The 12,603-nt window shown below is 39.2% G+C and overlaps 1 protein-coding gene across 4 annotated transcripts in view; it reads left to right on the forward strand.

Annotated features, from left to right (window-relative positions):
* suclg2 (succinate-CoA ligase GDP-forming subunit beta) overlaps positions 1-12,603 on the forward strand; it is a 403,858-nt gene that overhangs the window by 242,573 nt on the left and 148,682 nt on the right. For all 4 annotated transcript variants that reach the window (XM_069937105.1, XM_069937101.1, XM_069937103.1 and 1 more), the window contains 2 exons: positions 7,542-7,641; positions 12,335-12,425. In XM_069937105.1, the coding sequence (XP_069793206.1) occupies positions 7,542-7,641; positions 12,335-12,425 (191 nt within the window). The remainder of the gene's footprint in view (positions 1-7,541; positions 7,642-12,334; positions 12,426-12,603) is intronic.

The following is a 12,603-nucleotide window of genomic DNA, read 5'->3' on the forward strand; positions in this document are numbered from 1 at the left end:
ATGTCATATTAAAGACAGAATAACATTTTGATTGTTCAATTAAAATAATATATTAAATTTCATGTCATAGTATGTTTGACTTTCATTAGTTTCTAGGATAGTTTTCATGTATGTGCCCATACTGTAAAATAACAATTCAATAGAGCATTAATAACTACTTTTTTTCCTTGCGTTTACTAATATTTTACAATATATCCAAACTTGCCTCTTCACTAATGGTTCTAAACCTTTTTCTTTTCACTCACATACTACTTTAAGTAATCCCTATGCAATCAGTGCTCTGTGATTAGAAGGGAAGGGATTGCGTAAGTGAAAAGGGAAGGTTGAGAATCACTGCTCTAGACCCAATTGTTGCTGAAATATTTTGCTTGAGAAAAAGTGTTATTAGCCCATTTCCTTTGGAGTCATGAAACTGTGAACATAACAAATCAATTAGGTATGATTAAAACTGTGGTTTTCAAAAGTTTTTTTCCACCCACATACAACCTTAAGCAATCCCTTACTAATCATAGAGTACCTATGGCATAGGGAATACTTAAAGTGGCATGTGAAAGAAAAAGGCTGAAAATCACTTCTCTTCACTGTTAACATTAAGGTAGAAATAAATGCAAAGCAGTAAAAATATTAGCCCAATTTTAAGATGTGTGTTGGTTTGCTCTAATTTTTCCTCAAACCTTTTTTATATTGCCAAACATTTTTTTTCTGCAAGAGACAGTGAATCATACAATGTTAAAATACATTTTCTTAAAGAACATTCTAAGTATTCCTTGATCTATTTAATGATAGTAACTTGTCACAATGTAATTATTATAGATGAAAAGTTTTATTTTTAAATCTAATTTTTTTAAATTACATTGCAAATTACTATCCAATGTTACGTGACTAAATCATACAGTGGAACCCCAGTATAACGCAATATTTTGGGTCAAAAAATTACATCACGAAAAAAGTGGGGTCACACTAAATCTGGGTTTCAATAAATTGTTGTTGTTACAGTTGAAATTAAAACACAAATTAATTTTTAGTTAACTGACCATCCCTGTTCCTGGCAGCAGGCCAAAGTCTCCGCTCCCCATGGGAGCCCGATGTCCCCACTCCTTGCAGCAGTCCAATATCCTCGCTTTTAGAGGAATACCGGAGTCACCACTCTGAAGTCACCGCTCCTCATGGCAGCCCGAAGACCCCATACCCACTGCTGGTGGCAGCCCGATGCTGGAGTCGAATGACTCACCGCGTTATATCCAGATTTGTGTTAAATCAGGATTCCACTGTAATTCCTCACAATATACTTAAAATCATTTCTAAATTCTATTGGGCCACAGGAATCTGTTTCTTAGTATGTTAAAGATAAACCTTCAGGAAATATTAAAACTATCCCCAAATAACCATCTTAATTTTAAGATTAGGGATCTAATTTGAGAAATTTCTCAGAAAACCTTAAAACAGTGTGAAATAACATTGTCAAATGATTTAAATTTATGTTGCATGTTTGTGACATTAAAAAAAAAACTGGAAATATATATAGTGATCTTGGAAGATGATAGGTGCATTTTATGTTGAGAAACAGAACATAATGGAAATGAAACTTGGATATGTTCTGAGTGCAGTGAATTGGAAGGATTCTGTTTATGAGAAAAGGAAATTACACTTTTAAAGTGATAGGAGCTGATGGAACTGTAGGGTTTCCATCTCGTCAACCGTTCTCAATAAGGGCCCTGGGAGTTGAGGGAGTCACAATACATTTAAGTAAAAGCATTGTTTTCACATCGCATAACATAATTTTTTTTAAAATTATGCAGTTGGTAGGAGAGAAGAATGGAAGAAATCAAATCTTGACTGCTTCATAGGGAAGAGGGCCCATAAACTTGAAGCAGAGTCCTTGTTGGGGGGGTAGCATAGCTGAATAAATGTTGAGAGTGGCTGATCTAGTCTATGCTTCTTTACAAAGCAATCCTTGTTCCCACACCTTTTCCCTTTCACCCATTTCCCCCACATTCCTATAATCTCTCTGCTCAATTGACATCTACCAAACTACGTGTGTTTAAGATATGGAGGAAACCAGAATAATTAGAGGATACCCAGGCAGTCACAGGGAGGACCACAAGCTCCATGTAGTAGGTGCTAGAGGTCTGTATAGAACCAAGGTCGTTGGAGATGCGAGGCAGTAATTCGAGCAGCTGTCCTACTGCTCTTTCCCTCAATAGATCACCTGCCATTAAAAAAGTGAAAGAATTGCAACATTTAATTATGATGAATTATATTTAGCCTTCTTTAAATTAAGTCAAGTATTATGAAAAGATAATGTGATTTTTCACAGTGCTCAACAAAAATATATTCCCATTAAAAATAAGGGCAGTAAGAGAGGGAAGAGTCAGCCTTGGTTAACTAAAGAAATAAATGAAAGTATAAAATTAAAAGCTTGTGTACAAAGTCACCAAGAGTGGTGGGAAACTGAAGGATTGGGAAGGCAACAAAGGACAATAAATGGGAAATAAGGGAAGCAAAGAAGGATTATGAAGGTAAATTAGTACAAAATATAAAAAACAGATAGTAAAAAATGTTATAAATATATAAAATGGATGAGGGTGACTAGATTCAACATAGGTCCATTGGAAGATGAGAAAGGGTAATTGATATTGAGCAATGAGGAAATGGCCAAGGCATTGAACTGATATTTTGTATCAGTCTTCACGGTGGAAGACACATCCAGCATGCCAAAGAGTGGTGACAGGAATGCAAAGAGAGGTGAGAGCCTCAATAAGATAATTATTACAAAAGAGATGGTGACGAGCAAACCAATGGGATTGAAGACGGACAAATCCCTTGATCCTGATGGGATGCATCCCAGGGTATAGAAGGAAATGACGGGTGGATGCTTTGCTTGTCATTTTCCAAAATTCTCTGGGTTCTTGGCAGGTCCCAGCAGATTGGAAGACAGCAAATGTCACACCACTTTTAAAAAAAAGAGATGTAGGCAGAAGATGGGTAACTCTTGGCCAGTTCACATCCGTAGTCGAGAAAATGCTTGAAGCTGTCATTAAGGATGAAATAGCGAGACATATAGAGCGAAGGGGTTCAATCAGACAGACACAGCATGGATTCAGAAAGGGCAGGTCTTGTTTGACAAATTGCTGGAGTTTTTTGAGGATATAATGGGTGCGGTAAATAGAGGGGAACAGGTTGATGTTGTATATTTGGATTTCCAGAAGATATTTGATAAGGTGCAAAATAAGAGACTTCTCAATAAAATACAGATGAATGGAATCAGCGGAAGTATATTGGATTAGTTAACTGACAGAAGACAGAGAGTTGGAATAAATTGGTGTCTTTCTGATTGTCGGACAGTGGTAAGTGGGGGAGGGGCCGCAGGAGTGTCGGTGCTGGGCCCTCAGCTGTTCACCATTTACACTGATGATTTGGAAGAGGGGACAGAGTGTCGTGTAGCCAAGTTTGCAGATGACACTAAAAGGAGTGGAAAAGCATATTGGACAGAGTACATGGAGAGGCTTCAGAAGGGTATAGTTAAGGTTGGTGAGTGGGCAAAGGTCTGGCAGATGGAGAATAACATTAGAAAATCCAAGGTCATCCACTTCGGTAAAAAAAATAGAAGAGCAGATTATTATTTAAATGGTGGAAAAAGTGCAGCATGCAGAGGACTTGGGAGTGCTTGTGTATGAATCACAAAAAGTTGGGTTACAGGTACAACAGGTTATTAAGAAGGCAAATGGAATGTTGGCCTTCACTAGAAGAATTGAATTCAAGAGCAGGGAGGTCATGCTGCAACTATACAAGGTACTGGTGAGGCTCCACCTGGAGTACTGTGTGCAATTCTGGTCTCCATAGTTGAGGAAGGATATACTGTCCTTGGAGGCAGCCCAGAGGAAGTTCACCAGGTTGATCCCTGAGATGAGGGGGTTGACCTACGAGGAGAGACAAAATCACCTGGGATTATACTCACTCGAATTCAGAAGAATGAGAGGAGATGTTATAGAAACATATAAAATTATTAAAAGGATAGAAAAGGTAGAGGCAGGAAAATTGTTTTCACTGATAGGTGAGACCAGAGCTAGGGGACACAGCCTCAAGATTCAGGGGAGTAGATTTAAGACAGAGATGAGGAAAAACTGATTTTCCCAGAGAGTAGAGAATCTGTGGAATTCTCTACCTAGGGAAGCAGTTGAGGGTACTTCATTAAACATATTTAAGGTTCAGTTAGATAGATTTTTACATATAAAAGGAATTGAGAGATATAGGGAAAAGGCCAATAGGTGGAGTTGAGTCAATTATCTTAATGAATGGTGGCGCAGGCTCAATGGGCTGGATGGCCGACTCCTGCTCCTTTTTCTAATGCTCTTATGTAATGTAGCTTACCTTCTATGTGGTGTTTTGTTGAAAATGATCAGAGGGCATGATTAAAAACAATTAATATTATTACTTTTAAAGACTTTGGTCTATTGGTCAAATGCAGCCTGAAATCATGGCTGAGATGTAGTCATTGACATAGTGATGGTGTTTGGCACCAGCCTCAGAGAAACACGTCCAGAAAAATATCTCCAGCGTACTTTCAGATTTCAGATTTATTGTCATAGTACACACATAGCATTGCAACCAATCCTGAGATTCCTTTTTCTGTGGGCATGCCACAATTACCACTAATTGGTCATGCACAAAAAAACTACATTGTACACATGTAAATAAATAAAGAAATGTAAACAAACTAACTGTACAATGCAGGTAGAAAAAAAATTGAGTGCTAAAGTAAGTCTCCTTAAATGAGTCTCTGATTGAGCTTGCTATTGAGGAGTCTGATGGTGGAGGGATAGCAGCTATTCCTGAACCTGGTGGTGAGAGTCTTGTAGCACCTATACCTCTTTTCTGATGGTAGCAGCAAGAAAACTATGTGCTGGTGGTGTGGATCCTTGATGATTGCTGCTGCTCTCAGTCGGTAGTGTTCCCTTTAGATGTACTCAATAGTGAGGAAGGTTTGCCTGTGATATCTTGGGCTGTGTGCACTACCTTTTGCAGGGCTTTACACTCAGAGGTATTGGTGTCCCCATATCAGACCACAATGCAACTGGTCAGCACACATTCCACCATACCTCTGTAGTAAATGACCATGGTTTCTGATGTCCACAAACTCCTGAGGAAGTAGAGGTGCTTACGTGCTTTCTTCACGATATCATTGGTGTGTTTGGTGCAGGAAAGATCCTCCAAGATAATGACTTCCAAGAACTTAAATTTGCTCACCCTCTCCACCTCTGATTTCCCAGTGATCACTGGATCATACACCTCTGGTTTTACCTTCCTGAAATCAACAATCATCTCCTTGGTTTGGTTGATATTGTATGCGAGCTTGTTGTTGCTGGACCATTCAGCCAAGTTTTCAATCTACCCTACAGTGATATTAATTCCATTCTGCTGACAGCTAAATGCAAGTTCTGGTGATATCATCAATGGAAGGAAGTGACTATTCCTGTTGTTGACAGCAAACAAGAAAACAAGTTTTATTTTCCAATTGACATTTTAAACATTTGATCAAGGACCAAATAAAAATTGGGACACATTGATTGGATTTGGAATTTTGGCAGATTTTGAGGTTATTAGACACCACACAATATTTTATCTTTTTTTTTTCTTTTTTAAATTCTTTGGCTTGGCTTCGCAGACGAAGATTTATGGAGGGGGTAAAAAGTCCACGTCAGCTGCAGGCTCGTTTGTGGCTGACCAGTCCGATGCGGGACAGGCAGACACGATTGCAGCGGTTGCAAGGGAAAATTGGTTGGTTGGGGTTGGGTGTTGGGTTTTTCCTCCTTTGCCTTTTGTCAGTGAGGTGGGCTCTGCGGTCTTCTTCAAAGGAGGCTGCTGCCCGCCAAACTGTGAGGCGCCAAGATGCACGGTTTGAGGCGTTATCAGCCCACTGGCGGTGGTCAATGTGGCAGGCACCAAGAGATTTCTTTAGGCAGTCCTTGTACCTTTTCTTTGGTGCACCTCTGTCACGGTGGCCAGTGGAGAGCTCGCCATATAACACGATCTTGGGAAGGCGATGGTCCTCCATTCTGGAGACGTGACCCATCCAGCGCAGCTGGATCTTCAGCAGCGTGGACTCGATGCTGTCGACCTCTGCCATCTCGAGTACTTCGACGTTAGGGGTGTAAGCGCTCCAATGGATGTTGAGGATGGAGCGGAGACAACGCTGGTGGAAGCGTTCTAGGAGCCGTAGGTGGTGCCGGTAGAGGACCCATGATTCGGAGCCGAACAGGAGTGTGGGTATGACAACGGCTCTGTATACGCTTATCTTTGTGAGGTTTTTCAGTTGGTTGTTTTTCCAGACTCTTTTGTGTAGTCTTCCAAAGGCGCTATTTGCCTTGGCGAGTCTGTTGTCTATCTCATTGTCGATCCTTGCATCTGATGAAATGGTGCAGCCGAGATAGGTAAACTGGTTGACCGTAGATAAATTAAATTATCTTTTTTAAATTAAATGTTAATGATACAGCACAACAGAAGGCCCTTACGGCTCATTTCACCCAATTAACCTTGCAAACGTCATTCATTTTGAAGGGTGGGTTGAAACCGGAGTACCCAGAGAAAACCCACACAGGTCATGGGTAGAACAGAGAAACTCCCTACAGACAACACCAGATTCGAACCCAAATCACTGGTGCTGTAATAGTGTTGTGCAGACTGCTGCACTAACCATGCCACCCATATGAAATCTGAACATGAATACTATTCAAACATTGTGACATTTCATATAACAATGCTTAATTTTATGAAGTGTTTGTACTATAATGGTCATAAAGTTAAGGTTTTCTTTAGTTCATTATTTTTTTAATCACTAGTGGATCGTATAGAGGAACAATTCTGATTAATTATGCAGGAACAAACCCAAGATTTTGCTGTCAGGTTCACAGCATAATGACGCCCATTACTGACATTTCCACTGGGAACTACAGAAAATGGGTGATTGTTCCTGTGGGAGTGGTCACAATGAAGCAAACTCCATTCAATGCTGGCTTCTATAAAACTGACATGAAATAATCTAAAATAAGTCTTTTATTCTGGTGACATCACAAATTCAGAAGTGAAGTCGGTGTTAATATTTTCGCTACAAGGTTAAGATGAAGAATGAATACTATTAACAGCCTTTAAAACATTGTGCATGGAGAGGGAAAGTGTTAGAAAGGGCAACAGTTTGAATAAGATGAGAAGTGGCAAATATAATTGTGAAAAGATTAATAAATAAAAATGTTTTGATATTGTCAGAAATGCTATTAGATGTCATAGCTCAGAGAATGGCATCAATTAGATAAATACTTAACATATTTGGGTGTGATATTCCTTCATCTGTTAGAGTGGCTTATTTTTAATGTAAAATTCACTTTTGAGGTGAAATATATAAGACAGGCATATATGAAACATGCATATCTAGTGAAAAATCCAATGATACTTCGGTTAATGTTTTCAGTGCAATTTTGTGAATCCAATTACAGTGATTGTTGAATGAACTTAATTGATATTTTACTTTCTTTGTCACCCAATAGAAGCAAAAGAAATTGTTTTAAAGGCTCAAATTCTGGCTGGTGGCAGAGGAAAGGGCAGCTTCACCAGTGGACTGAAAGGAGGAGTTCATTTAACAAAAAAGTATGTTTCAAATTTTATTTAAATGGTTATTTTGCTGTGTTTTGTTATGTCTTGAATGGATAAATGAAATCAAATTATATGATGTTGGAACTAAATAAGCATTTTAGAAATTGCAAATTGGTTCGACCAAATATGGGGACGAGAAGGATAAATGCAGTTATAACTGTGGTGATATGTAATTACACCACAAGGGCACCAGGGGTCATCCCGGTGACCTTGTACAGAAAGCAGTCCAGAGCTACAGTCTAGCCTTTCAGGTTCGTCTTGCAGAGAGGCAAGACCTCTTAGTGTACATATTAGTTTATTAAAGCTGTCTTATACTCGCACTGCTGGTGTGGTTATTGTCAGTACAGTAACATAAAACTGGCGACTGTGAAATGAATGACACAGGCAGGGGAAAATTGGGTTCTCACATTTAATGAATGATTCTGAAGTAGCAATGGTAGAATCTGAATGGGGACTAGCAAGCTTAAAGTAGATCATCCACTGATGAATCCAGGAGGAAGATGAAATACATAACTATAGCTGCAGGTCATTTCAGATGAAATGATGTTCATTTTAGTTCGTGATCTCAATAAAATAACATCAGCAAAACTGAACACGAAAGGGAAGTTGTGTCTCAAATTTACTAGATGTTATTTGTTGTGGTTATGAAAGGTGAAAGGGAATCGGTGGGTTGATATACAATTTTGTGCACATACATAAGGGTTCAACGTTAGATTAGGACAGATGGACATGAAGGTAGTTTATCAATCAGAAAATAGAGAGCAGAATTAAAAAGATAATTTCCAGGTTGATGACCAGAATTCATTGCATGCCAGAGGGATTGATGAAAAGGCCTCAGATATTTGCAATATATTATACAAAGGTTGTACTATAAAGAGGATGGAAGAATAGTTGGTGTAAAGATTTGAAGGGGCTGTCAAGATATGGAGATATGATGGGAGTGGGTAAATAGGTGACCAATGTTGTGAGGAAATGCTGAGGATATGCACAAGTTGGAAGAATAGAAAAGCAGCATTGTTTAAACCATCTGAGACTAAATGTTGGATTTCTGAGCAGTCTGAATTGCCTCGTAAAAGAATCACTACGTTAGCAGACAAATAAGAAGGAAAATGGAAGGTTGGTCTTTGTGGCAAGGATGATGCAGTGCAAGGATCATGAAGTCTTGCTACAATTATACAGTGATTTGGTCAGGCCATTTGTGAAATACAGAGGAAAGATATAGCGTGATCAGATGTGTCATTTCCACCCATATTTGTATCTGCTAGATATTGAAGAGTGAGAAGAGATGGTTGACATTTAGAAGGACCTGAAGGGTCTTGGCTGGGTGAATATGGAGAGAATGTTTCATTGTGTGAAAGGATGTAGAATTAGGGGTCTATTAAATGAATAAAGGATTGTAGTGAGTGGTGCAGTGGACAAAGCACAACGGAAATCGTCTGTGACCTGAACCAAATGAATTCTTAAATGGAACCTTCACAGAAGTTTAAATAAATACAATTGGCGCACTATCGCCATCATCTGACCTCGGAAGTCATGCCCCTCCCAGAGTCCTTTGCATCTCCTGTCTTCTGCGGGGGCCCAAAACTACGGGTGCCAGTTTGATAATGGAGTGGTACGGTTTGCAACAGGATCACCCATTGTAAATAAAGATGAGTTAAAATCTTTCTTCACCTCATGGACCACATTCAGTACTCCTTTATTTACCGTGGAATTCCACTGGTGTGTAGACCACAACTGAGAAGTACTGCTCTCTAGTTTTAAAGATTGGAATTTTCTTTCTCAATGCGTGGTGTTTGGAAAATCTTTGCAAATTTTCCAAGATGAATGTAGCTGTATTCTTGATTCAGGAAGGAATTAAAGGTTACCTTGAGTAGGCAGGAATTTGGAGTTGAGGTTAGAATCAGTTTTTCCATGATCCATTTGAATAATGGATTTGGCTTGAATTGTCCAAAATTTGATTCCTTTGTGTCCTGTTACTGCAACTAATTTGTATGCTCATGTTTGTGGTCCTCTGTATACCAGCCATTCACCTGTTGAAAAATAGGATTATTTTCAGTGATTTGGCCTTCAACGACTTTGGTGGTAGGAAGTTCTATAGTTTGAAGAAATGTTTTCTCACCTCTGTCGTGAGACTGAAGGCCTTGGCAAACCTTTGTTGCATTCATTCCATGACAAATTTATCTGAGAGTTAGAGACACAAAAACTGTGTACTGTCCTGGGAATGGCATTACTGCAAATTTGCAGGACCTTGGTGAGACTTCCTTGGACCTGTACTGAAGTGATGGCCAATGTACAATTTGCACCCTTAAGTGTTTGCTTCACCTGCATCTTTCAAAGATTCAAACTTTAATAAAATGTTTTTAAAGGCTTTAAAAGTTAGTAAATTAGGGGTACATTTGTTTAACATATCCTGAAAAAGAGAGAAATTATAGAAAATACTTCATTTTTAAGCTGAACTGCTGTTAATCAAATGAAAGCCATGTTGACCATTTCTCAGGAACCATGCATTAAGGAACCAAGTATAAGCTAAAGGTTCCCTGAAATCTCTTTGACACTTACAAACCAGTGTTGCTCGCCCCAGTACCCCATTTTCATTGGACTTGAGCCAAATCCCATTTTCCAATACTGGTTTTGTAAACCTGAGGTTCTCTGTACATAGCTATGATGAGCTTTCAAGAATTCCACATGCTTATGGCTCTTCAATGATGGTCAAAGCATACAAGTTGTTTCTTGGGATTAAGAGAATTAATGCCCCTTAAATATTTATAAATATGAATTTGGGGCAGCTCGGTTGGTGTCACAGTTAGTGCAATGCGTTTACAGCACCAGCAATTGGGACCAGGGTTCAAATCCCGTGCTCTCTGTAAGCAGTTCGTACATTCTCCCCGTGTCTGTGTTGGTTTTCCCTTGTGGCTCCAGTACCTCCCACTGTTCAAAATGTACCAGGGGTGTGGGTCAATTGGGTGTAATTTGGGCGACACATGCGAGTGGGCCAAAATTGCCTGTTACCATGCTGTACATCTAACAAAATGTTTTTTTAAATTATGAAATGTAATATTTTAAGAACCTGAGCAGAGTCAATTATTCTGCAAGGCTCTTAAGAAACATTACTTCGGAAAACACATACAAATGTATTTGCAGTTTGAACCCACCCAGCTTGTTGCATTCACTTGAAAAAATTCTATTCCCAAATATGTAAATAGAACAGTGGGCAAACTCTGTGAATGTGCATTTGTCAGTAAGGTGCTTGGAATCCATTGAAGAGGTGAAAGCAGTTTCTTAATTCAATTTCATCCTTTCCATGCCAGGTTATAGTTCATACCCACTTTTGATCTGTTCAATATTTTTTCTCCCCAATTCTCTACCTGATCTCTATCTGTTGGGTTTTGTGATTCAATGTCTGGAGATATTAATGTACAAACACTTTCCAATTTTGTTGTAATTAATGAACACTTTTTGAAATTTGCTGGTGGTGTGATTTTTTTCCCCCCTCTCTTTCTATTATCCCTTTTTTCTCCTTATGTTGTCATGTACCTGAAAAGTTGCAGCAAGTAAGACTTTCATTGGGTTTGTACATTGAACTTTTGTATATAGCGAATCAACTCTTCATTCATTCATCATTCATTCATTAAATATGCAGCTTAAACATGGCTTCATATTTTACACTACTTGCCTGGTTTGTTATATAAAAAAATTGTACTGTGAGTATCAATACTGAATATTGATTTGATGATTTCTTAGCTTTGTTTTCTGAATAAAATTAAAGATGAGTGAAATGAAAAGCAGAATTCCTTATTCATGGCAGTATTTGCCAAACTCAGCACTATGAAAAGACTGAGAATAGCTGAGCGAAGCTTTTGGGGAAATGTGTACGAGCTGCTGCAGTGTCAAAATGTAGCCTACAGAGTGAGCTGTAGCCCTGGCATGGCTCATTTGTGATTTCTCGTGGCAGTAACCTGTGCTGGCGCTGGAACCTGAGACATGGTGTTAGGAATTTAAATAAAAATAGACAGAACAGGCCAAGCTACCTGTGCCTAAAAATATTGCATCAATTTCAGAATTGAGGGACAGGCCAAGTTAACCATTGCTTTAGGGTTAGTAAAATTGGACTTGCAGAAAGCAGTTAAAATGTTACCAAATGAAAATGATAGAAGTAAAAACACGAAGCTGGAGAAACTCAGCTGGTCAAACAGTGTACTTTATGTAGCAAAGATTGTTTCGGCCTTGAGCTCTTAAATTTAAATTTTGGCAAACAGCAGGGTAACAGGCCATTTTGGCCCATGGTTCCGTGCCATCCAATTTGCACCCTATTAACCTACACCCAGGGTATGTTTTGAATGGCGGGTGGAAACCAGATCCCCTGGAAAAAACCCACATAGAAACGGGGAGAACGTACAAACTCCTCATAGCGCGGGATTCGAACCCCAGACTGATGGCGCTGCAAAGGCGTTGCGCTAACTGCTAACTGCCAACCGCAAGGTGTCAACAAGCTCCCAAGCAAAATTATAGGGGGGGGGAGGGCAGGGGGATGAGCACGGCCCCAAGGTAGAAGGTAATTGGTAGATAAGGGAGGAAGGGCACACTAACAATCAGAGGGAGGAGGGGTGGCTCTGTGAATGGAGATGGACTCCAATGATAGAGAAAGAGATCACATTTAAAAATTACTTTTTCTCTAATATATCTATAGCCCTGATGATGTTGGCCAGCTGGCAAAACAAATGCTTGGGTACAATCTCATTACCAATCAAACCACAAAGGAAGGTGTCAAAGTTAGCAAGGTAAGGCGATGTTTGTGAACTTCAAACTAAATATCTGTTAATATATTTAATTAATGAGTGGCATAGATACATATAAACACCCATCACCTTCAGTCCACAGTTGAAGTAGCCAATATTGGAGGACATCTGTTTAAGATAAGTGGAGTTAAATTTCAGAGCATCGTCAGAGGTAGTTTTT

The sequence above is a fragment of the Narcine bancroftii genome, chromosome 5 (genome assembly GCF_036971445.1).
Source record: "Narcine bancroftii isolate sNarBan1 chromosome 5, sNarBan1.hap1, whole genome shotgun sequence".
Classification (NCBI taxonomy): Eukaryota; Metazoa; Chordata; class Chondrichthyes; order Torpediniformes; family Narcinidae; genus Narcine; species Narcine bancroftii.